Source organism: Mauremys reevesii, linkage group 1 (assembly GCF_016161935.1).
Source record: "Mauremys reevesii isolate NIE-2019 linkage group 1, ASM1616193v1, whole genome shotgun sequence".
In the NCBI taxonomy this organism is placed as follows: Eukaryota; Metazoa; Chordata; order Testudines; family Geoemydidae; genus Mauremys; species Mauremys reevesii.
Window position 1 is genome coordinate 258,249,563 of NC_052623.1, and position 23,410 is coordinate 258,272,972.

The window sequence follows — 23,410 nt, forward strand, 5'->3', positions numbered from 1 at the left end:
GGGGCAGCAAAATACATAGAGCCACCCCGACAGACATTTGCATGGCACTTCTGTAGCTGGCATTGCAAGATATTTGCATGCCAGATATGCTAAACATTCGTATGCCCCTTCATGCTTTGGCCACCATTTCAGAGGACGTACTTCCATGCTGATTACACTTATTTAAAAAAATAATGCATTAATTAAATTCATGACTGAACTCCTTGGGGGAGAATTGTATGTCCCTTGCTCTGTTTTATCTGCATTCTGCCATATATTTCATGTTATAGCAGTCTCAGATAATGACCCAACACATGTTCATTTTAAGAACACTTTCACTGAAGATTTGACAAACACACAGACGGTACCAATGTGAGATTTCTAAAGATAGCTACAACACTCGACCCAAGGTTTAAGAATCTGAAGTGCCTTCCAAAATCTGAGAGGGACAAGATGTGGAGCATGCTTTCAGAAGTCTTAAAGAGCAACACTCTGATGCAGAAACAACAGAACTCAAACCACCAAAAAAAAAATCAACCTTCTGCTGGTGGCATCTGACTCAGATAATGAAAATGAACATGCATCGATCCGCACTGCTTTGGATTGTTATCAAGCAGAACCCGTGAGCAGCATGGGCGCATGTCCCCTGGAATGGTGGTTGAAGCAGGAAGGGACATATGAATCTTTAGCACATTTGGCACATAAATATCTTGCGATGCTGGCTACATCAGTTTCAGGAGAACGCCTGTTCTCACTTTCAGGTGACGTTGTAAACAAGAAGTGGGCAGCATTATCTCCTCCTGCAAATGTAAACAAACTTGTTTGAGTGATTGGCTGAACATGAATTAAGTCTGAGTGGACTTGCAGGCTCTAAAATTTTACATTGTTTTATTTTTAAATGCAGTTTTTTGGTACATAATTCTACATTTGTAAGTTCAACTTTCATGATAAAGAGATTGCACTACAGTACTTGTATTAGGTGAATTGAAAAATACTATTTATAGTGCAAATACTTGTATTAAAAATAAATAAATATAAAATGAATGCTGTACACTTTGTATTGTGTGTTGTAATTGAAATCAATATATTTGAAAATGTAGAAAAACATCCCAAAATATTTAAATAAATGGTATTCTATTGTTTAACAGTGTGATTAATCGCGATTAATTTTTTTAATCGCTTGACAGACCTAGTTTAAATCTGTGTTTATAGGGGGGGCTATATCCAGGGTGAAGTATTTCAGGTGCCATCAAAGAATGTAACAGCTTTCTTCTTCGAAGAAGTGGGTGCTCCACTGTATGTATGCTTGTGTCCCTGCGTTGTTGATCAGAAAACTTTGATAGCAGTGTCCGTTCGGCCTGCACATGCACCATCACCTCCTCATGCCCCCCCAAAAGGCTAACCAGCGCGCACAGGAGAGCCCCTTCAGTTTCTTCTCAACCATCGCTGGCTAGAGACGGAGCGATTAGCAGTCCGTTTAAGGATCATTTTCTCTCTTTCTATCAGCATTTCAATAGCTAGTTAATCCCCTTTTTCTCTTAGTTATAGATTTTCTTTATTTTCTCTCCTCCCTCCTTCCCCCAAAAGAAGACTTTTAGTTCCCCTTTGTCTAGGGCCCTTTTTCCTCCAGTGTGGGGTATGCCCGGCTCACTTGGCTTCAATAAGTGCCTCTTGTGTAAAGAAGCCACCCCTCTAGCAGCTAAACATTCTCACTGTATCCACTGCTTCAGGGAAGAACACATTTCTCAAAAGTGTGTTCTCTGTCAACAAGTCAAGCCCAGGTCTCGGAAGGACAAGGAGCTGAGACACAAATTTATCCTGATGGAGGCAGCTCTTTGGCCTCAGTTGGACCCATGCCAGGAGTCACCCAGATGGCACAAATCTTCCCCATAGCCCTGGATATTTAGGGACTATGGGTAAAAAAAACCAGCCGCAGACCCCTCACGTAAGACTTGTAAAAAGAAAGCCCCGAGCCAGCCAAAAAAATTGGTGTTATGCTCAATATCGTTGGCACTGAGACAGTCCAAACACAGTACCCATAGCTCACGAGGGTCAGAAGCGACAGATACTGTTGATGCATCTACATGCCTGATGGGCATAGGCACTGAGCCAATGGTACCGGTAGATAAGGACAAAGACAGAGACCACCCACCACTAAGAAGATGCTGCCAGTATGAGCAGCACCATCGGCACTTACCCAGCCTCAGAGCACTCGACATGGCCAAAATCCCCTATTCTCTCCAGACTAACTCACCAACAACTGCCATTGGCACCAGTTCGGTCAGCACCACAAGAGTTCTGGCACTCGAGGACTCACGGTATCTGATATACTAGAGTCTCCCTTGATGAGTGCTGGAGCTCCGATACAGAGTCTTCTCCGGACATGGGAATCTTCACCGACATCGTGTCACATATCTCTACTCTCTAGTGGTGACTCAGATACTGAGCTGGTGGAGGTTGTCTCTGACCACTCCTTACACTCTCCTTATGGTGCCCGATATCAACCTGGGACTCCCCAGTATTATCCTCTTCCTGCTCCTTGGCCACTATGATACTGCCAGCCATGGACACCATCAGGCACTATCACACTGCCCTAGCGGCCCTACTGGCATCCATGGGCAGCATATAGACTTCACATCTCCCAGGCATCCAGCGTGTAATTCACCATGAGCCCTTGAGACTCTCCCCGTCGACCATGACATTCAGAACCGCCGAACGTCCAGAGGAGATCATAGAAGAACTGGAGGGCAGATTCAAGGAGGAGATCATGTCGAGGACCAACATCTATTCCTCCCTAGATGAGGCAGGGATCACCCCTCCACCATCCTTAGCTGATGATTTCAGGCTATTTCAGGATTTGGCTAAAAGGGTAGCAGACACGTTGCAGATACCTCTAGAGGAGGTAAGATACCCATTATAAGCTCCTGGATATCTTGCACTCCTGCTCCTCCTCCAGAATAGTCCTCCCAATCAGTAAGGCCCTTCTGGATCCAGCCAAGACTATTTGGCAAACGCCTGGCATCAGTCATGTAAATGGGCCAATACAAAAAAAAACAAACTACATCCCGGCTAGGGATACAGAGTTGTTTGTTCTCATCCTCCCCGAGTTCAATCGGTGTGGATGCTGTAAACTCCCAGAGTCACCAATACAAAGTGAGATCCACCTCTTATGATAGAGATTGGAAACACCTTGACCTCTTCGGGGGAAAGGCCTATTCCTCTGCCACATTGCAATTTAGAATTGCAAACTATTAAGCTTTAACAGCAAACATTGATCAGCTCCCAGAGTCATACCATGATCAGTTCCAGGCCATTGTCAATGAGTAGCAACTAGTGGCCAAAACAGTGCTCCAGTCAGTGTTTGGTGCAGCTGACACAGCAGCTTGGTGTGTCTCCTCTGCAGCGGTTATGCGGCAAGCATCCTGGTTGCATCTATTTGGCTTCCTTAAGGATGTGCAGACTAGTGTAGAAGACCTTTCCTTCAAAGGCACAAATTGTTCGAGAAGACTGATGTTTCCCTCCATACGCTGAAAGGCTCCAGGGCCACTCTCTGCTTATTAGGGATTTATGCTCCTGGACAAAAAAGAAAGTTTAGTTCACAACCTCAACATAAATCCCGCACTTCGCATTATCCAGCCCATTGTTTCTATGAGCCTCAGAGGAAAAAAAATCCTGGTTTTCTAAACATAAATCAAGCCCGCAGCTTTCTTTATCACAACCATTTTCCTCAAAACATCAATTTTGACATGTTGGTTGAGGCATCAACAAATCGTTCCTCCCACGCCCCCCAACACCAACTGCAGCTGACCAACCCATTGCTCCCATTTGGTTACTGCCTTGCCTCCTTCCACAACTGGGAATGTATAATATCAGATGGATTTGGGTCCTGGAAATCCATCCACAATGGGTACTCCCTCCATTTCAAACCCCTCCCCTCTGCCAACACCCTTCCCCATCACTCTTCAGGGACTCTTCTCACGAGTGTGTATTACGACAAGAAATAGATCTTCACCTCATCCTCCTAGGAGCCATAGAACTAGTACCCCAACATCCGTGAGGCAAAGGTTTTTGCTCTCATTATTTCCTGATACCCAAGAAGAAGGGATGTTGGAGACCCATACTGGACTTCAGAGCTCTGAACAAATTTGTCAGCTCAAAAATTCAGGATGGTCACACTAACAGCAATTGTTCCAGAGATAGAATATGGAGATTGGTTTTCGGCCCTTGACCTACAGGATGCCTATTTCCACATATTGATCCTACCTTCCTACAGACAGTTACTCAGGTTTTCCCTGGGCCAGGACCATTACCCATACAGAGTACTCCCCTTTGGCCTCTCATTGGCTCTGAGAGTATTCCCTTAGGTACTCTCTGTAGCGATGGCTCTCCTATGCTCCCAGGAGATCATGATCTACCCCTGCTTAAATGATTGTCTCCTCAGAGCCTGCTCCTTCAGTGAGGCCTGCCAGGTTACTCAAACCGCAATAGACTTGTTCATGGAACTGGGTCTACAGATCAACGTCCAAAAGTCAACCTTCGCCCCTGTAGAGCGCCTGGAGTTCATAGGGGCCGACCTCAACTCATTACAGGTGAAGGTGCTCCTGCCTCAGCACAGGTTCCACACCTTGACTACACTCATAGAGACAATATAAAACAGCCCTCAGATATCAGCTAGACACTACCTCCAGCTTCTGGGGCATATGGCGGCAGGCTCATCTGTGGTATCCCATGCCAGACTTCACATGCGATGCCTCCAAATGTGGTTCAGCTCGGTCTACAGAACAAACAGAGAGATTACACAAACCTCTGTCATTACCCATCAAGGTCAAATACTCTCTGGCCTGAGGAAAAAATCCAGGAGATGTCTTCACATCTGCCTCCTAGAACTCAGGGTAGTCAACAGTGCCTGCACCCATTTCCTCCACAAATCAAGGGAATACACACAAGAATCCTAATAGACAACATAGCATGTATGTGCTACATAAATCGAGAGGGAGGGACCAGATTGCCCTCCCTTTGTTATGGAAGTTATGGAACTCTGGTGCATTTCCTACAATGTCACTTTCTCAGCAGCCTGCTTTCCAGGAATACAAAACTTGATAGTGGCCAGTCTCAGTCTCAGGTTCCCATGCAACCCCGAACAGGAATTAAAACCAGCAGTACTTCATGACCTATTCAGGTGGTGGGGGACAACAACCACAGACCTGTTTACCACTTACATACCAAGAAATGTCCATGCTACTGCTCCAGGGTAGGGATAGGGTGACACTCCTTGGGGGGATGCTCTTCTTCTTCCAGGGACAGGGACCTTCTCTATGCCTTTCCCCGTCCCCCCTACTATCGAAAGTCCTATTAAAGATAAAAAGAGAGAGAGAGAGAGAACATCACATTGACTGTTCTCATCTGGCTGAGACAGAGTAGCTACCTTTACCTGTCTCGAGTGTTGATGTGCCCACCGATCTCTCTCCACCCCAAACCATATCTCCTATCACAGAACGAAGGATGCACTCTCTCTATCCCAACTTTTGGATACTCCAGCTCAAGGCCTGGCTCCTTCATGGTTCCAGTGCATAGAAAGATATTGTTCTGAGGAGGTACAGGAAGTGTTACTACACAGTAGAAAATCCACTACACGTCATACTTGCCTGTAAAAGTGGTCCAGGTTTAGTCCGGACAAATTTCCCCAATGTCTGCTACTCTCCCAATGGCCTAGACTATATACTGACTCTCAAAAAATCAGGGCTATGCCTCAATTCATTCAGAATTCACGTACTGGCTATAGCAGCCGTCCATCGACAAGTAGAGGGGTAGTCAGTGCTCTCACACCCAACTGCAAAATGATTCCTCAGTGGTACAGTAAACCTTTTCCCCCAACCCAGACATCCCATCCCAACATGGGACCTAAATGTGGTACTAAAAAGCCTGACTAGACCTCTCTTTGAACCCATGGCTGCTTCTTCACTCGCATACCTGTTGATGAAGACCGCCTTCCTGGTGGCAGATCACCTCGGCAAAAATAGGGGAAATAGCAGCATTGGTGGCAACCCCCCTGCATATATTATTATTTCAGGACAAGGTCACTCTCCGATCACACATGAAATTCATCTCCAAGGTGACCTCCCCTTTTCACATAAACCAACTGATTCACCTCCCGACATTTTACTCCACCTCACCATAACAGGGAGTCTGTACTACGTACACTAGATGTTAGGAGTACCCTGGCCTATTACCTGGATAGGATGAAGGTTTTTAGGAATTATCCTAAGCTTTTCTTTTTTCTATTGCAGAGAGGTCTAAGGGCACAGCGATATTGGCTCTGATACAGTTTGAGACTCATTTGGAGAGTCTCTAACAATGCTATCAGGTTCGTAACATAGTACCTCCATCCGCCATTTTCAGCTCACAGTATTGTCATCTGTAACAGACTTGACTCCCAGCCCTCCGTTGGGGATACTGCTCGGAAGTCACTTACAGTGGATCACCCATAGGGATACTATTTGAAGAAGAGGAAGTTACTCGTTTTGTGGAGTAACAATAGTTCTTCAAGATCTGTATCCCTATGTGTGTTCCGCAACCTGCCCTCCTCCTTCTCTCTATTTTGGAGTTCTTGTTAAGGACTCTGTGGTAGGCAAGGAACTGAGTGGGGTTTGCCAGCACGCACTGATTAGCCTCGTGCGGGTGGTGGGGGGGAAGGGCACAAGGAGAGAACAGCAGTGTCCATTCAGCCCACACACGCTCTAAGTTCTCTGATCAGCAGCACAGGGACACAAGCACACCTACAGTGGAGCACTCAGAGAGAGATGCATCTTGAAGAACCATCGTTACTGCATAAGGCAAGTAACTTCCTCTTGGTGAAGTTAGTTGTTGGCCTTTCAGTTGTTATAGCATAATCGCTGATCTGTCACTTTTTGGGAGGCAAAGATTAACCGACTTCTCCGGTAAATGAAGCTGATATTGAAAGGACTGTATATTTGTTCTTTGTTTATACAGTGCCTAGAACAATGGGATCTTAGTCCATGACTGGGGTTCTGAGGCACTACAGTAATCCATATATTAAATAATAATAAAAGGCTGCTGAAAGGCATGGAACAGAGACCTAAATTACAATCCCAGTCATGTTTTGAGAATGATGGTGGCATCAAAAAATCTCCTTATTTGCCTTTTCACAGATTTGAAATTAGAGCCTAAAGTTTTATAGTACCAAAAAGTGTTCATGTAAAGACTTAAGAATGTAAAAAAAAATTAAAAATTCCCTCCCTGCAGTAACCTCCACTGAGTTTTTGTTTAAAAAAGACAACCCAATCCTAGATTTTTCACAGCCTTGATTTCTGTTCTGTTGATAAAGGTATTCTTCCACTTCATCAACATATCAGTTTGTTAGGGTACTTAACATACAGAAATCTGAGCTTTATATTGCTTTAGTAATCTTTTGTTCTATACTCTAATAAGCAATATATAAATTCAACAGCATGCATCCAGAGTATATTTCCATTACAGAACCAAACAAAGGGGCACAATTAAGATTGGGTGGGCACTGTAAGCCAGCTGAGATGAATAGTGAATGATGGATCATCTGACATGCAAACTAGATGGATTCTTTAATTGCCTATTTTCAAATTTTAATTTTTGAAGTTAAAGTGTAGAGTTTTTGTAAGACAAGTTGGGATTTTGGAGGTGTTAGCTGTAAATCTCTGAAACGCACTGTGACGGAACAGGAAGCAAGGCGGATTTGACCTGGGAATGTTGCAGGAGAGTTACATTGGGGATGGGGGACTTCCCTTGAAGAAAGCTACCTGAGCTGTAACCTGAGCCAGGAGCAGGGTTGGGAGAAGTGACATCTTCTGCTTGGGAGACTGAACAAAGAAGAGGAGGAGCTGGGGGGAGGGGGAAGAGAGCTGCTGGAGGAGTTTTTGTTTTGAGTCTTGGGCTGGGTGGTGCAACGCAGGGAACTCCAAGCTGGGGTCTAAGCTCCCTGAACACCCCAGAAGGACTTGATTGAGGAGTTATGGTTGTACCTACACGCTCCGCTTGGGACTGTGTTCCTGTCATCTAATAAACCTTCTGTTTTACTGGCTGGCTGAGAGTCACGGTGAATCTCAGGAAGAGGGGTGCAGGGGCCTGACTTCCCCACACTCCGTGACACACACTTTCAACCTTTTTGAGCAAATTTGATAAAATCGGATATATTAGACCTGTATGGGTGTTCGGTGTTATGGCATTCTTTGCACTATTAGCTATTTCTGAAAAACGAATTAACTGGAAGATGGAGAACCTTTTAAGTCTCGATTAGAATAGCAATTATAGCTTTAGAATTGATTATCTTCATCTTATGTATCATTTGCTCTTGTTCTAGCTAAATAATTCCTCTACGGAGGAGTCGGAAAGCTCAGGTGATGAAGAGAAACAGGAGGTAACATCAAATTTCAAGGAGGAATCTAAGATGATAAGGGACCTCTGTCAAACTACCCAGAAGCCATCTAAAAATGAAACTCCAAGTAAAGGGTGAGATAAATGATGTGGGAGGGCTGGTTTATAAATTGATAAGAACTTCCAGACAAACATATTTGTAAGCCTTTGTTTAATATGAATATAAAAATTATTTCCTTCAGTGAAATTAAAATTCCCTTATGTACTGTCTGATCTGTTTTTCTAGGGAATGTCCTACCTCGACAAGTACAGAAGAAGAAGCTATTCAGGGCATGCTTTCTATGGCAGGATTGCACTATACCACATGTTTACCAGGTCATATACAAAGCACAGACTGCACAGATAAAAGAACCTCTCATCAGGAACACAGAAGTTACCCCAGAAGTAAGCATAAGGACAGGCAGCCATCCCAGAGTCATAAAACAGAATGTGGTAGGTACTTAAGTTAACTATCATTGCCACACTATGTTACACTAGGACTAAGATTTTTCAAAAATAAGTTCCTAAAATTAGGTTCCTAGATCCATAGTGAAGTTCCTAAATAAGTCTGGCATACTTTACAGAACTCAGTGAGATAAAAGTGTGTGTAAACCAGGCCAAATCTATTTAGGAGCCTAACTTTTATGAGGGCCTTAGCTGTCAACCCAAAAGTTTCTTCAGCACCTTTGGCTTTACAGGAGTTGCAATGGTATGGATGGACGAACTGAAAGCTGTAATTCCCTCCAGGGGAAAAAGCTGAAAGCAATAGTTCATAAGATCTCCCTAACTGTTGCTTTCATGGTATATGCCTCACTAGATAAACCTTAGACTCTCAGTCTGCTTGATGGCTTCTAATACTGTCTCTCTAAAAAGCACATATGGATTTGTTCCTGGAATGCAGATGTAAAGGCTAGACAGTTAATGGCTGCATCCTTATTCTCATAGGGAGATCAGTTTGGTAAACCTTAGAAAAGGCTATAGCTGATGCAGCTGATAAAGGAAACTTTTTTACCTTTGGTGAAATGAAAAAGGAAAAATCACAGTCTGTTACAGGAATGGGGAAATCATTTTGTAGTCCACAATATTCAGATACCTTCAAAAATAGTTTGGAAAAGGAGAAAGTCCAGCAGAGTTGGAATAGAAGATATATTTAGCGAAAAATACTCTATCCAAACTTATCTCCCTACATACAAGCACAGTGTGACTAGATGTGGCCTCTGCAAGGGTGTAGCTCATCGGGTGACACCAAAAGTTTTATCTATAGAAATGAACTATGCTGGAGAAATGAGTCCTAGACATAATATAGAAAGGGATATATTATAGAATCGAAGAGGATCCCAAAGATACAGAATAGCATCAGAAGTTTAAAAACAAAAACAAAAAACAAAACCCCAAACAATAAATGTAGGATGTAAGCAATAATAGAGACATGCAATTCAGCTGAGCTAGGAACTGGAGATTTCTCAATACTGCATCTGACAAAGTGAGTATTCACCCACGACAGCTCATGCTCCAATACATCTGTTAGTCTATAAGCTGCCACAGGACTCTTTGTTGCTCAATACTTTTTCTGGCTCATCAGTGCAAATGGTTAGGTGGGGAGGGATCAGTGCTGATACTGGACCAAGGTATCAAGCAAATTTAAATTTCACAGGGAGACTTTTTGTAGTCTCTCTAATGTCAGCAAATTCTCTCAAAATCAATAGACCTAAAAGAAACACATGCCTATTTCAAACCTCCACGTGAAATTCCTCCATTTTTTTTTCATAACAATTTGTATTTCCATCACAAATTCTTATGGTTAAGATTATTGACCTGTCCCATAATCTTCACAGATGTCTTAGTGGTCCAATAGCAGCTCGTTGAGAGAAGAGAATCCAAACCATTCTTTCTTAAATTGTTGTAGAGCTTAGAAGACAAAGACAGACAGTACAATAACACTACAATTCAATTCTTTCAAGTATGACTTCCTGATAAACCAGAAAAAACACCTGCAGCCAGCAAGATCATGACTCACCTAGGTGTCCAGATAGTTACAAAGAGAGATCATTTATTGTGTAGGTAAAGCAACCAAAGATTACGGCTATACTTAGACTGTTTCAGCAGAAACCAGAAGTCACAATTGTCACCTGGTGAGATTCCTTGGGATGCTTGGATCTTGCATTGATTCTAATCTGGACAAGATAACATAGAGCTGCTACAGACCTTTATGCTGTCCGTTTTCCCTTTTATAGTCTGGGGAAAAAGTAGATGGTATTTTGGAACTAGCTTATCACTCGGGAAGAACCAAACACTACTTACAATAGACAGAATTCTGGGAGCCTACATTAGTAAAATGGTTCAGGGGTTATACTTTCAGGAGATGTCAAAAAACTGACTAGAGTTCAGGCCATTTTGACTAGGTCTGTAAGAGTTTTAGGAAGAAATGTCTTAAACATATTCTGGGAATGACAGACACCACCACTGTAATAACATACATCATTTCCCAAGGAAGAAAGACAAAAGGCATTTGAATTTCTAAAAAGCAGTCCACCGTCTGTCATGGGAAAAGAGACATTTGTTCTTGAAAACTCTTCACATGAAAGGGAACAGAATGATCAGCACTGCCTGGCTGTGACACACGAATTAGACCAAGTGGAATGAAGTCTCTGCCAAAGACTTGTTACCATGATGATTCACCAATTCAGAGTCAGATCACTGATTCTTCTTTGAATGGCCTCTGCATAGTCCCACATTTGGGATGCAGCAGCCATGTGCAGCTCAGAAGGTGGACCGTAACTAGCATTGCCCATTTGAGCTCTCACGCACCCCTCTTTGCTTGGCTCTTACCTGTTCATGAGCATTCTAGGGCGTGTCTGTAAAAGGAGGCATAGTACTCCAATTACCTCTGCTCCTTCCACCTGCCAGAGATGACAGACCAACAGCTCTGGAGAAGATAATCCCAGACCTCTTAAACAGTGCTTTACTTGTTAGTTAGTTTCTTAGGTAGCCTATTTTTGTTAAAGTTAAGGTTTTTAGTCCTCTCAGAAATTGACCCAGCAGTCTCCTCCTTTTCTACGCATCTTCCATTTAACCAAAGTTGCATACAACAGCTAAGTGAAAAAGGCTTCAATTACCTTAAAAAAACTGTACTGACCAAGAAGGCTGTGATTCTCCAGCCTGATGTAGGTTAAGTTCTTCTATTCTGCTCCCAGCCCACCTTGCTTTTCTCAGCCAAGTTTTATCCCCTATTGAAACCTGACTGAATTGCTGTCCTGCGATGCTCTTGGGCATGAGGTTTACAAATCAGCATTGTTGTCAGCTTTCATTTTCCTTCATATGGGCATTTAGATTGTAACATTGTGTCCTGAACAGTCATAGAATCATAGAAATATAGGGCTGGAAGGGATCTTGAGAAGTCAAGTCCAGCCCCCTGTGCTGCGACAGGGCAAATTAAAGTAGGCCACCATCTCTGAGAGGGGTTTGTCCGACCTGTTTTTAAAAACCTGCAGTGATGGGGATTCCACAACCTCCCTTGGAAGCCTATTCCAGAGCTTAACTGCTCTTTTATAGTTAAAAAGTTTTTCCTAATATTTAACCTAAATCTCCCTTGCTGCAGATTAACCCTGTTACTACTTCTTGTCCACTGAAGGTAGGACAAGAACAATTGATCACTGTCCTTTTTTATAACAGCCCTTAACATGTTTGAAGGTTACTAGGTCCCCCGTAGTCATCTTTTCTTAGGTTAAAAACAGGGTGTTTTTATTCTTTTCTTCATAGGTCAATTTTTTTCTAAACTTTTCATCATTTTTGTTGCTCTCCTGTGGACTCTCTCCAGTTTGTCCCCATTTTTCCTGACGTGTGGCACCCAGAATTGGGCACAGTACTCCAGCTGAGACTATTCAGCCAAAGTATACCAGCACTTTAGTAAATAAATAAATAAACAAAGTGGTCAATGTGAGTTGCGGAAGGCTTGCACCTTTTGTGGACTGTCTTACAAGGATGCAGAAAAGTCAAGAAACCGATATTAAGGAAGCATCCACCAGGCATATTTTGATGGTACTTAGACAGTACTATGGCAATGAGGGCAGCTGTTTTCAACATCAGTACTTTCAGATCTACATGGCTGTGTTTATCAGACTTTCATATGGAGGCTCAGCAGAAATTTGAGCAATTTGATGTGCCAAATGGGTATGATGGGGAAGTGAGAAATCTGCCATTTCTGATGTGTGACATCTGTGGTAACAGACCCTTGAATTCTGAGATAATAGTTTGTCTAAGAAATCTCTTTTGCACTACTTTCTATTTCATCTCAATTGTAGGTTTTAAGTTTTTCAGTCACAATTAATTTCAGAGTTTCAACTTGCTAAATTTCTTTTTAGGTAAGCACACGAGAGAAGAGGAAAGAGGCGTGGGGACTTCAATATGGGCAAGACAGCTAAATGCAGCTTCCAGGGTTACCCCTCAGGTAAGACAACATTTTAACCCTTGTTATAGAACAGGGAGTATGCATCTGTCAACAAAAAACAAACCCAGTAAACTTGATGACGGTGTCACCCTACTGCCCATCTGGTAACTAAATAACTTTGGAGCTGGTAATTGGTGACTATCTGTATCATGTTTTATCTGAGCTGATTGTGATATTCATTTTAGTTAGGAACCATCTGTGAAATCAAGGACGTTGTGTTCACACTTTGGTCCCCGTAAAATAATGAAAGTGGAAAAAAAATGGGTTATATATTTTTGTGTTCCTTATTCCCTGTATCTGTATTAGCAACAGTTAAAACAGTTTACCACTATTTTAGTGACTTTAGTAACTGCATGTGAAAAAGTTACACAGAAATATCATGTTATTATAACTTGAGTTTTTGAACGGTCAGATACTGTAGAGAAAAGGACAGGATGCTAAAACAGACCAGCTTTGTTCTTGTTAGGACTGTGTCTTCATTCAGAAATATTTAATTTGTCCAGTAGTACAATGAGAAGAATTAAAAGGTGTTTGCATTCAGAAATTATAAGTCCTCATGTGTGATTGATTTCCTCCCCCTCTTCCCCTCCCCCATTCTGCTCCAGGATACAAGTAAAGCTCAGAAATATATTAAGAAGGAGAGTGCATCAGAAGCTAGTCATAAGGTTCAGGAGAATAGAAATTTTACACACAGCAATGGCTTGAGTTTCCAACATGGCAAGTGCACACGGGACTCGACCCTGATCCAAGGGGAGTGTCGGTTGAGTGACGGCAGCCTCAGCCCTGATAGGCCATATGGTGAGACGTCCTTGTCTATACCCCTTCACCCAACCAAGAGGCCAGCATCAAATCCACCCCCTATCAGCAACCAGGCCACAAAAGGTAACATTTTTTTTTTCTGTGCTCTTTCCCCCCAAAAAACCTGGTTTCCTATTTTTTATTATCTAGGAACTTAAGAAACTTGTCTGAAACAGAAGCAGCAAAAAGTGCAGACATAGAGTTTGAGAAAAAATCCTACATAAGCATCACCTTGTAGTCAGATTTTGGCATGGGGTAGTTGTATAGTGGAAAAAGAGGGATTTAATGGGGTTATGCCCAATTTGAGCTTTCCCTAGTTAGTGTTGACAACTTCTGTAAATTTATCAGCTGTGAAATAATTATATCTAGTTTAGATTAAGCATCTGGGCTTTTTTCTTCTTTCTGAGATGCGATACTCAAAGTATGAGGCTTTAAAGGTACCTTGATGGTCTTACTAGTTATCTCCTTAGCTGTGTAATTTAGTTGAGTACAAATCTGAGGGAAGGGCACAATTCAGGGAGCAGAGATTAATGGGTTTTCCTATTTAAACTCGGAAAATCTGGAAGTATATAATCAAATTCTCTATTATAAAGCTGACTGTAGCTTAGGAAAAGTAACTCTGAATTTCATGTGTGTCCATTATGCCCACTGTTTTGGTCTAAAACAGTTGGACAGAGGTGAACTGCAACGTAGAAAAGTCAGACTCCAGGAGAGAATCTGCTTTCCATTTAGGTTCATCTGTTTTTTACAAAATCGGTTCTAAAAATAGACTGATGTACTGGTTTCAATTTTCCAGGCAAGCGTCCAAAGAAAGGAATGGCAACTGCCAAACAGCGCCTTGGGAAGATCCTTAAGCTGAACCGAAATGGCCATGCACGCTTCTTTGTTTGATGTAGCTGCTACTACTACTACTGCTGCTGTCTTTCCTTCACAGCCAGTATTGAGGGCAACAGAGCCTGGAGCTTCTGCTGTTCCTCTACCCGAAGCAGACTTGCATGTACCATGTAGAACACTGCCTAATGAACAAAAAAACCAATGCTGCATTTTCACTGTGCCACACCCGCTCAGCAATAACCATTTGGGAATGGGGAATCTTCAGAGAGACAATGGACTGGGAAACAGTCTCTCATCAGGGCTTGAATATAACTTTGTTGCTGGTAGTGTCTGAGCTAATTCATGAGGGGAAGATGATAAAGGTGGTTATCCATAATTTATTTCTGACAGATTTTTACAACTTTTAAATTCATTTTTAACTATTTATTTGGAAGACTTTTTTTGTGGGGGTTATTAATTTAGATTTAAGAATGTGAAGGTTTTTAATTGTTCTTAATAATGTATGTTTGGTGCAGTGGAGAGCCACATTAATGGTGATTAGTCTGGACTCCTAAATTTGATATTCAGGTTATAGTCTTAAACAGGGATGTGATGCATTATTAATTATTTTTAAATTAAGTCATATGGAATCATATTTTATATTTTTTTCTGCTCTTTATAAGCTATTGATTGGGCTTTTGTTGCCCTGTAAGGTGCATGCGCTCTGCCAGTTTAGTTCCCTTAGCCTCTCCCCATTCTGTACACGTTGCTGACTCACCAAAGTGGAGAAGCAAAGACTCTTCTGTATACAAGGAGAGCATGATTATTCAAGTTCAGTAGCTAACATGTCTTAAACAGCCCCCCTCCCTCAAATTGGGGTTTATGCGCTTCCTCCTGCCATGATTGGTGTTTGGTCCAGGCCATGTGATTTTTCTCTCTTAAGGAGAAAATAAAATCGCTTTGCGAAGTTTTATTTATACAACTTGTTAGTACAGAGACGAGCAGCTTTTATCTTTTCCTGGGGGATGGGAGAGAGTGCAATATGATGGGTTAAGTTTCATATTTCAGAATTAATGTGTTGGTTGAAGAAACAATTCTTAAAATTATAAATAGCAGAATTAAGATTTGGCAGATTACTTCCTGTGGAGGGAGCACTAAAACCAGTGATAATCATTAGTATACTTCAAAAATGTATTTTACCGAGGAACTAAGGAGGCAGTTGAACATATGCTGCTTGCAAGGCTGCACATGAGAGCCAGTTTCAGTCTTAACAGGTGCATATGTAAGTGTTGAGTTTAGTAACTAGCTGATCTCAGAACGATCATTTGTGCCATGCTTTACATAGAGCTGATAGTAAATGCCAATTCTGAATTACCTGTAAATAATGTTGATTTTAAATTTGTATTTTTCTGTAATATAAAATTAAATATTTAACTTTTCAGGGTGGGTGGAGAGGGGAACAACTTTACTTGATTCTGTAAAAAGGGCATTTTGCAGGGTCCAGCCAAAAGTAAACATTGATGTGCTAGGAATACCATCTTGAATTTTTCCTGTATAATGAGAGTGAAAAGGCTTGGCTTAGCTATCCAATTTATTGATTTGTCTTAACTCTACGCAGTTTGCCTGTCCTCCATATTCTGTCCTGGATAGCTTCTTCCTGCTGTGCTTAAAAACAAATACACTTTTACCTTCCTGATTTACACGTAGCTATATCCATGTATACAGCTAGATTAAAGATCAGATCTAGCTAAGTGAGGACCAGCCCATTTCTGGATGAGAAAATATCAAAATATAACATGGGTATGCATAGTGCAAATAGCATTCATTATTTTTCTTTTTCCAGAACTTGCAAATTATTGCTTGTTTCTCTTCGTCCCAGCCCAGCTTTTGTTTGAAAGTAGCGTAGACATTAAAGTTAATTGATTTTGCTAACCCATAGCCAAAAATACGGTGGATGAGTTCAAGCTCTGTTGGCAGACCATTTTTATTTAATGCATGCTGCCAGCCTTGTTTAGGGTGCTGGGGAAAGGAGACAATAAAAGTGATACTCACAAATTACCAACTAACAAAAGACGGGGAGCAGTTACTCTACAGGTTTCAAAAGTGACCAGAAATAATAATGTTCTCAGGCAAGAAATTTTCCTGTCAGTAATGATGAGAGGAAAAAATACTTTCAACATTCAGTATGAAATTTTAATTCTACCTTCTGATGTATTCTCATGGAAATATTTGATAAATGTGTACCATGTTATCAGTACTGGTTTAAATGATAAGAAAAAAAAGCTTAACTCTGATCTGTTTGTGTCAGCTCAAGGAAAACCAGGTCAGACCTGCCAGGTTTTGAGTAACTGGTTCAGTTCTGGCAAAACAAACCAAACTGCTTTTCTCTTACTGGCTATCTTTTTTTTAAAATTATTATTATTAATTAAGACAACAGAAGTATTTTGCAAGGGACATTAAGCAGAATTGGAGGGGAGTAAAGACTGATTTTTTTTTTTTAACGTAGATTCTGAGAACACTACTTACTGAAACAGAACTATGCCATAATGGAATCTGGAATAAGGAGGTTTGGAATATGGAACATACACAATGCTGCTTTCCCTGTGACTTGTCTGCAGCAGGTCTCTTCTAAGCTTCTTCATTAGCAAAGTATATAGCTATCATCTTACTAGTAGAAAAAGTACTTGGCTGGACCCATAGATGTTTAATGGTTATTTCTAGTTCTTTCTTTTTCCCTTCTCTCCCACTTTTTCAAGGTGGCTCTCCATTGTAGTGAGTGTACTAATGTCTCTTCATAGGCTGTCAACAGGCAGAGATTCATTTCCATTTTCTCCTGATTTCCATGCTTCCAGCAGAAGTCTTTAAGAGACTAAAACTTTATTGGGGTGAGAAGGAACCTCAGTCAATCAGTTTAAAAGAAATTGTCTTGATAATTGATAACAAATGAGTCTCCTTTTGGTAGCTTGATGAAGAGGATCTCATGACCTCACTTATTCATGTATTTGTATGTTGGGATGTTTTTATTATATTCTTGGAAGAAAACACTGTTGCACCAAGCTTTTTGTAGGTGGACTGAACCTGGTGCTATAGAGGTGGAGAGAAAATAACCTGTCTTCTCACATTTCACTTTGGGGGTGGGGGTAGATGGATAGGAGCACTGATATGGGGCTGCCAGGGGACTGAGTCCTCCTATGGAAACTTATTTTCAAGGAGGATATTTAAAGAAAAAAAAGACATGAGACTTTAAGATAAAATTACTGTACTTGTTTTTTAAACTTTCTGTTCTAGAAGGAAAAATGCCTCTGAAATGAAACACTTGGGGTTTGCTGTTCTCCAAGTACTCACGTTCTTACAATTTTTAAAAAGAAAAATGTGAAAATGGAAAGACCACCTAGAAATTATATCAAGGACTCTTCCAGCAACTTTCCCCTTTCTTCCTGTACTATACTTGCTAATAAAGCCTGGCTACAAGGTAGCCCTTAATGACCTCTGAGGTAGATTACCTATGCAACCTATAATATTCTACATGAAATAATTCTTGAAGAAATCATTTCAAAAGGGTTTTATGTTAAGAATGAACAATTGTTACTTTCTGACCACGTTTTTAAGCTGAAGTACCTGTATTAATTTGAATAGAGAGAAGAGAGCACAGGGTCATGGCCATCCTTTAAAAAGCTTCAGCTTTCCCAAGCTTTGTTATATGGCATAGGCTGCTTTCGTTCACCAGGGCATGAAGTCCTACATTTTGGAACCTTTGCAGGAGTTTAACCCAGGGCTGAGTCATTATCCGGCTGTCTCTTGGTTGGTAATTGTGGGGACTGTGCAGGGCTGAGGCTAAAACCAAACCATAGTTTGTGGCCCCTTCTAGCCTCCATGCCACCAAAAATCTTAATGTCTTTTTAAAGCTCTTTTATATAATACTTCCAGACCATTAAAGGCTGTCCATGGCCCTGGGACTAAGCAAACCTAGAGCTGCTTTATTTTGCAGAAGAAATATAAATGAAACCAAGGCCTTACTGTTTGTGGTTAAACTGGATTAAAAAGCTGCGACATCCATTTTTCAAAAAAGCAGGGGGTGGGAAATATGAATAGCACTGATTAGGACATTCATAAGCTGCATTTCCTTTTGGAAAAGGACTTTTTTCTACTTTTAATAAAAATTAAGCCATAACAGTTTCATGCTGTGGGACGGGAGTGAAAGGGATCACTTTAAGAGATTATATTAATATGAATTATCACTTCTGCTGGGATATGTCTAATTTTGTCAGTGCTTTGGCAGTTATTTCTTTTTTTAAAATCTATGAAATTTGAAAAAGGGGATAGGTCTTGGCTATATTTACTAGTTTTGTAGTAATGTTTTGCTGGCCCATTTGTCTTTCCCTCTCCCTTTTCTACTCTGTCTAATTTCTATCCTTTTTTGAACATCTGTGGAAAATACTGGCTTGTCTGCCTGAATAGGGGTCTCCGTGTGCATGTGTTTGGGGGTGTGTGGGTGTGTCCTTTTACAGAAACGCACTACAGTGTTGAGTATTTGGCTGGGAAAGGGGATGCTGCAGCTTTAAGAGCATTTTTTTCAATTCATAACAGTATTTCCCATCCTCTTTTGCCTGCAGGCAGGGAAAATGTATGTACAGTATTTATTTTTGTTTCAATTTTACTTTAAATTTGTAAGTTTCTATAAGTAGCTCACATTGGTTATTCTAGGGGAGGACAAGTGGCTTGTTTCAATTTGTATTGATATTCATAGTTTCCAGTTTCTGTACTTTAAAATATTGAAATTAAAAAGTTGTATTACTTATGTTTTGATTTTAACAATCTATAGTGTTTAATTTCTACAGGTTTTTGTTCACTTGCTTTAAAGTGTAAATACAGAAAGTTGTAAAAAATGTCTTATGAGGAAAAAATGCTTAATTCTGTTTGTAGGTCTGATTTTTGTGCCTGTTATTTGACTCTTGATTTTGATGAAGATGTACTTGAGAGATGTGGGGAGTGCAGTACATTTTCTTACTATTTAAAGTGTAAGTTTGCTTTCTATCAAAACATTCTCTGGGAGCTGAATGCATTTTGTGAGGATGTATACAGTCTTTTTGACACCTAAATGTAAAAAGAAATGGTTGAGACTTCCAGTGGTCCATCACTTAGTAAATGTCAGAAATTGATCCAATTTGGAAACATTTTAACGCCGAAAGAAATTATTTTTTCCTTTTCTTCTTGCCTCTTTTTTTCTTCTTTTTTTTCATATTCTTTCTTTTTGATCAAGTTTGTCTTATGCTCCTGATGCCTCTAGCTTTTCTGGGAGCAGCTCTTCCTGTCTGTTACCGACGAGGTACTGTTTCTGGTAGAATGGGTTTCTCTCACTCACACACCCCCTCTTTTTATTTTTTTTTCTTTACCAACATTGTCTCATTTCCTTTTATCCTTGCCTGCTTTTCTGTCCATTCCACCTGCAACTGCATCATGTTTCCTTTCACAATCATCATTGGTCCCCAGTTTGTATTCATGTGTTGCCACACCACTGGGAGGAAGAAGCACTGCCACACTGCATTTAGAATTAGTGTAATGCTTTCTCTTTCTCTGCAGAGAAAGCCATTTGCTGTGTGCTGCTGAACTGCTGCAAAGACTTGCATGGGGGAAACATTCCCTCGATCCCATGCAAGTGGTGTGCTCCAATATCACAGTGATGGCCACGCCACAGTATAAAAATCTTAGATGGTGTGTCAGTGGGTTCAGGGGAAAAGGATGGCAAAAATTGGTTTTTGTTTTTTTGTATCCTGTGTACCTCGACAAGTCACTTACTCCTCAGGCTGGCTCTCAGCTTACTGGGAGAACATTATTTAGTGTTTATATTACGGTAGCACCTAGGAGCCCTAGTCATGGACCTAGACCCCAATGTACTAGGTAGTGTGCAAAAACAAAGAAGATAGTCGCTACCCCCAAGGAGCTTCAGTATAAGATAGAAATGGTCCAAAGGTAAATTATCAGGCCCTTTGGTCCACATGTTTAAAACATGCAGCCATCATCGTTTTTACTGAGCAGAAATTTCTTCTGCACTTAAAAAAAAAACTTCATATTTGAAGTAAGGGAAGGCTCTGAGATGAGAGAGGTCTTAATTTAAGTAAATGCGGCAGAGACCTCAAATATTAAAAATGTCAATAATTAACTTTGCCAGGTGTGTGCTTCATGTGCCTTTCATAGGTTTTTTTAACTTCACCTAGTAAAACTCTTCTAAAATTGTTCAGCCACATAATTACACGGAATCTCAAGATGTTAATCTATCAAGTAAGCACACATTTTAAAAGGTGTTAAGAGCACTTACGCTGTCCAACAGTGCTGTAGCAAGACTATATGTTCCCACCAAACAGGCTGGTTGCATTCTCATGCACCAAATGGCTTTTAATACTGATGTTCTGAGATGTGGGCAATGGCAGCGGTATTCTCACCGGGTTATAAGTAGGAAGCTGCGTAGCCATATAGAAGCTTGCTTGGAGTACTAATCTATTGCTTTCAGAGGTGGCGGTGGCTGTTAAGGAGAGATCATATGCTTTCTTCCCCCCTTATGCCTTTTACCATAATTCATTTTTTGCCTTTTACCAGTCGCACTCCATTGCAGAGCGAAAAAGAACTGCATGTAAAAGTGCCCTAAGCAGAAAGATTACAATAAAATATCCACACTTACATATTTAATAAATAACTGAATGGAAACATCACTGGATGGACTTTTGCACCTTTACTACAGCATTTTCTTATTCCCTTTAATACTAAAGGTTTTTTGGGGGAAAATACTCTTTTTACCAGACAGGTGAAATTTTACTAGATTGTACCAAGTGAGGCAAACATCTGAGTTTTCCCAGTTTAAAAACTCACAAGATAATCTCTTCTGTTAAGAGAGGTTAGGGTAGTTCTTGTGGTTAATACCGTACTGCATTTGAAGCCTTGAGCCATCCATTGTACTTCGCTTAGCACACTGGCCTTGTCTTCACTACTGGAGGTAAACCTAAGCTCCTCCATAGGGTTTAGCTTGTTCTGGTAGCATTTTAAAGTTACAATTGCTTGTCTACCTTGGGAATTGAACATGTTAGTTAATAGGATGTTAAACACACATCTTTTTTGCTAGTGTTTGTCAGTGCTACTGGAAACAAAAGCACAAGGATGGGTATGTTGGATTATGCTATGCTGAATATTCATTCCTGTAGAAGTACTCTTCCCTCTGGGAGACCTGGGAATTTAGGCTTTTACACTGGTAAATAATGCATGAACACTCCCAGAACAAAAGTTAATTAGGACTGGAATGGAAATGCTAGTATACCATTTTTATTCCTTTTAAGATTGCTGTGGAAATTAATGCATTTAACACACCAAACTAATTAGAAATTAAAATATAAACAGACAGATGGTTTATATGTGGGAGAAATCGCAGATAATTTATTCTCCTCTACTGGTAGTTACTAAGAAGATTAAGGACCAAAGTCTCAAAAGTCAGAATTCTTACTGTTCCATCTGAAGCATTCAGTGTGTAGCCATGTCAGTCACAGGATATTAGGGAGACAAGCCGGGTGGGATAATATTTATTAGACCTATTTCTGTTGGCAAGAGAGACCAGCTTTCTTACTTGAAGAAGAGCTCTCTGTAAGCTCACCCCACCTGTCTGTGTTCAATCTGAAGGCAGGCTCATGAGCCATTGTGTTTTGTCTTTACTACCTAAAGTCTGACTTCCTGAAGCCATCTTATACCGAGACTTTAGAACAAATGCAGCAAACTTGTAAAGAATTGCATTTGGATTAATAGCTCTAATTATCTGTACTACTCAGTGTTCCTGCTGTATGTGTGTGGTTTTGGAAAATAACCATCTGAACATACAAGGTAACTGAAAATACAATACATGGAGTCTGTTTGTGATGCTTTGAATCTGCCACAAAGGGATCATACTATCTTACTCCTCCCCAAAGATCATTTTTAATGAGAAATAATAGTTCCCCAGTTTAACTTCATGCAATTATTGGGAGTGGTATTTCCACCCATGCACAGAGATTTAAACTGTAGTACACCTGAACGAACTATTTGTGATCCAAGTATATACCCTGGTGGTAACTTGTGAAATTGCAAGCCACACTTTTATGAAGAAGTCAGCAAAACGGAGACCTGCTAATACAGTCTCCTGTGATGGGGAGAGGAGGAGTGTGAACAAACTTCTAATTAGTTAATGCTAATATACACTTTGGAGGAGAGATTAATCTTCCTGCTTCACTCTTAAGCCAATCTGTAATTAGTAGGTATTGAGAGGTTTCTTCCACCTTCTGAAACATCTGGTGTTGGCCACTGTCAGGATACTGGACTGGATGGCCCATGGGACTGATCCAGTATAGCAATTCCTGTTTTGCAATTAATTCTATGGGGAATGACATGCTTCAGTTCCATCATGTGACAGTTATGTTATTTATGAGAATATAGTGCCTTTTCTATGTGGATAAAGTGCTTCTGCATTAGAAGGTTTTGAATCCTCAGAGTGGGAAGCAATCAGAAGAACATTTTCACTGTTTAAACTGAATGTTTTAAAAAGTGGTGTTAGGAGGAGCTTGGGTGGCCCAGATCAGGGTTTCTCAAACTTCATTGCACCGCAATCCCCTTCTGACAACAAAAATTACGACATGACCCCAGGATGGGGGACCGAAGCCTGAATCTGCCTGATTCTCACTGCCCTGGGTGAGGGAGCTGGAGCCAAAGTTAAAGCCCGAGCCCCACTGCCCTGGGTTGGGAAAGGGTCAAAGCTGAAGCCCAAGGGGTTTAGCCCCAGCCAGGGGACCTGTAAGAGCCCCGCCGCCCAGGGCTGAATGCCTCAGGCTTTGGCTTCGGCCTCAAGCGGTGCGGTTCAGGCTTCAGCCCCAAGCCCCAGCAAGTCTAAGCCAGCCCTGGCAACCCCATTAAAATGGGGTTGCGACCCACGGTTTGAGAACCACTGGCTCAGATGTA

The 23,410-nt window shown here is 41.1% G+C and overlaps 1 protein-coding gene across 2 annotated transcripts in view; it reads left to right on the forward strand.

Moving 5' to 3' along the window:
• The window catches only part of KDM7A (lysine demethylase 7A), a 96,521-nt gene extending 75,376 nt beyond the window's left edge, over positions 1–21,145 (forward strand). The window contains exons 16-21 of one of the 2 annotated variants that reach the window (XR_005583216.1): positions 8,333–8,481; positions 8,633–8,838; positions 12,747–12,832; positions 13,438–13,714; positions 14,427–14,826; positions 16,950–21,145. Coding sequence is in view for 1 of the 2 variants with exons in the window: in XM_039483027.1 (XP_039338961.1) it covers positions 8,333–8,481; positions 8,633–8,838; positions 12,747–12,832; positions 13,438–13,714; positions 14,427–14,521 (813 nt within the window). In the remaining variant the exon portion in view is untranslated. Of the gene's footprint in view, positions 1–8,332; positions 8,482–8,632; positions 8,839–12,746; positions 12,833–13,437; positions 13,715–14,426 lie in introns of both variants that reach the window. The other variant, XM_039483027.1, reaches the window with a different exon arrangement.
• The last annotated feature ends 2,265 nt before the right edge of the window (positions 21,146–23,410 follow it).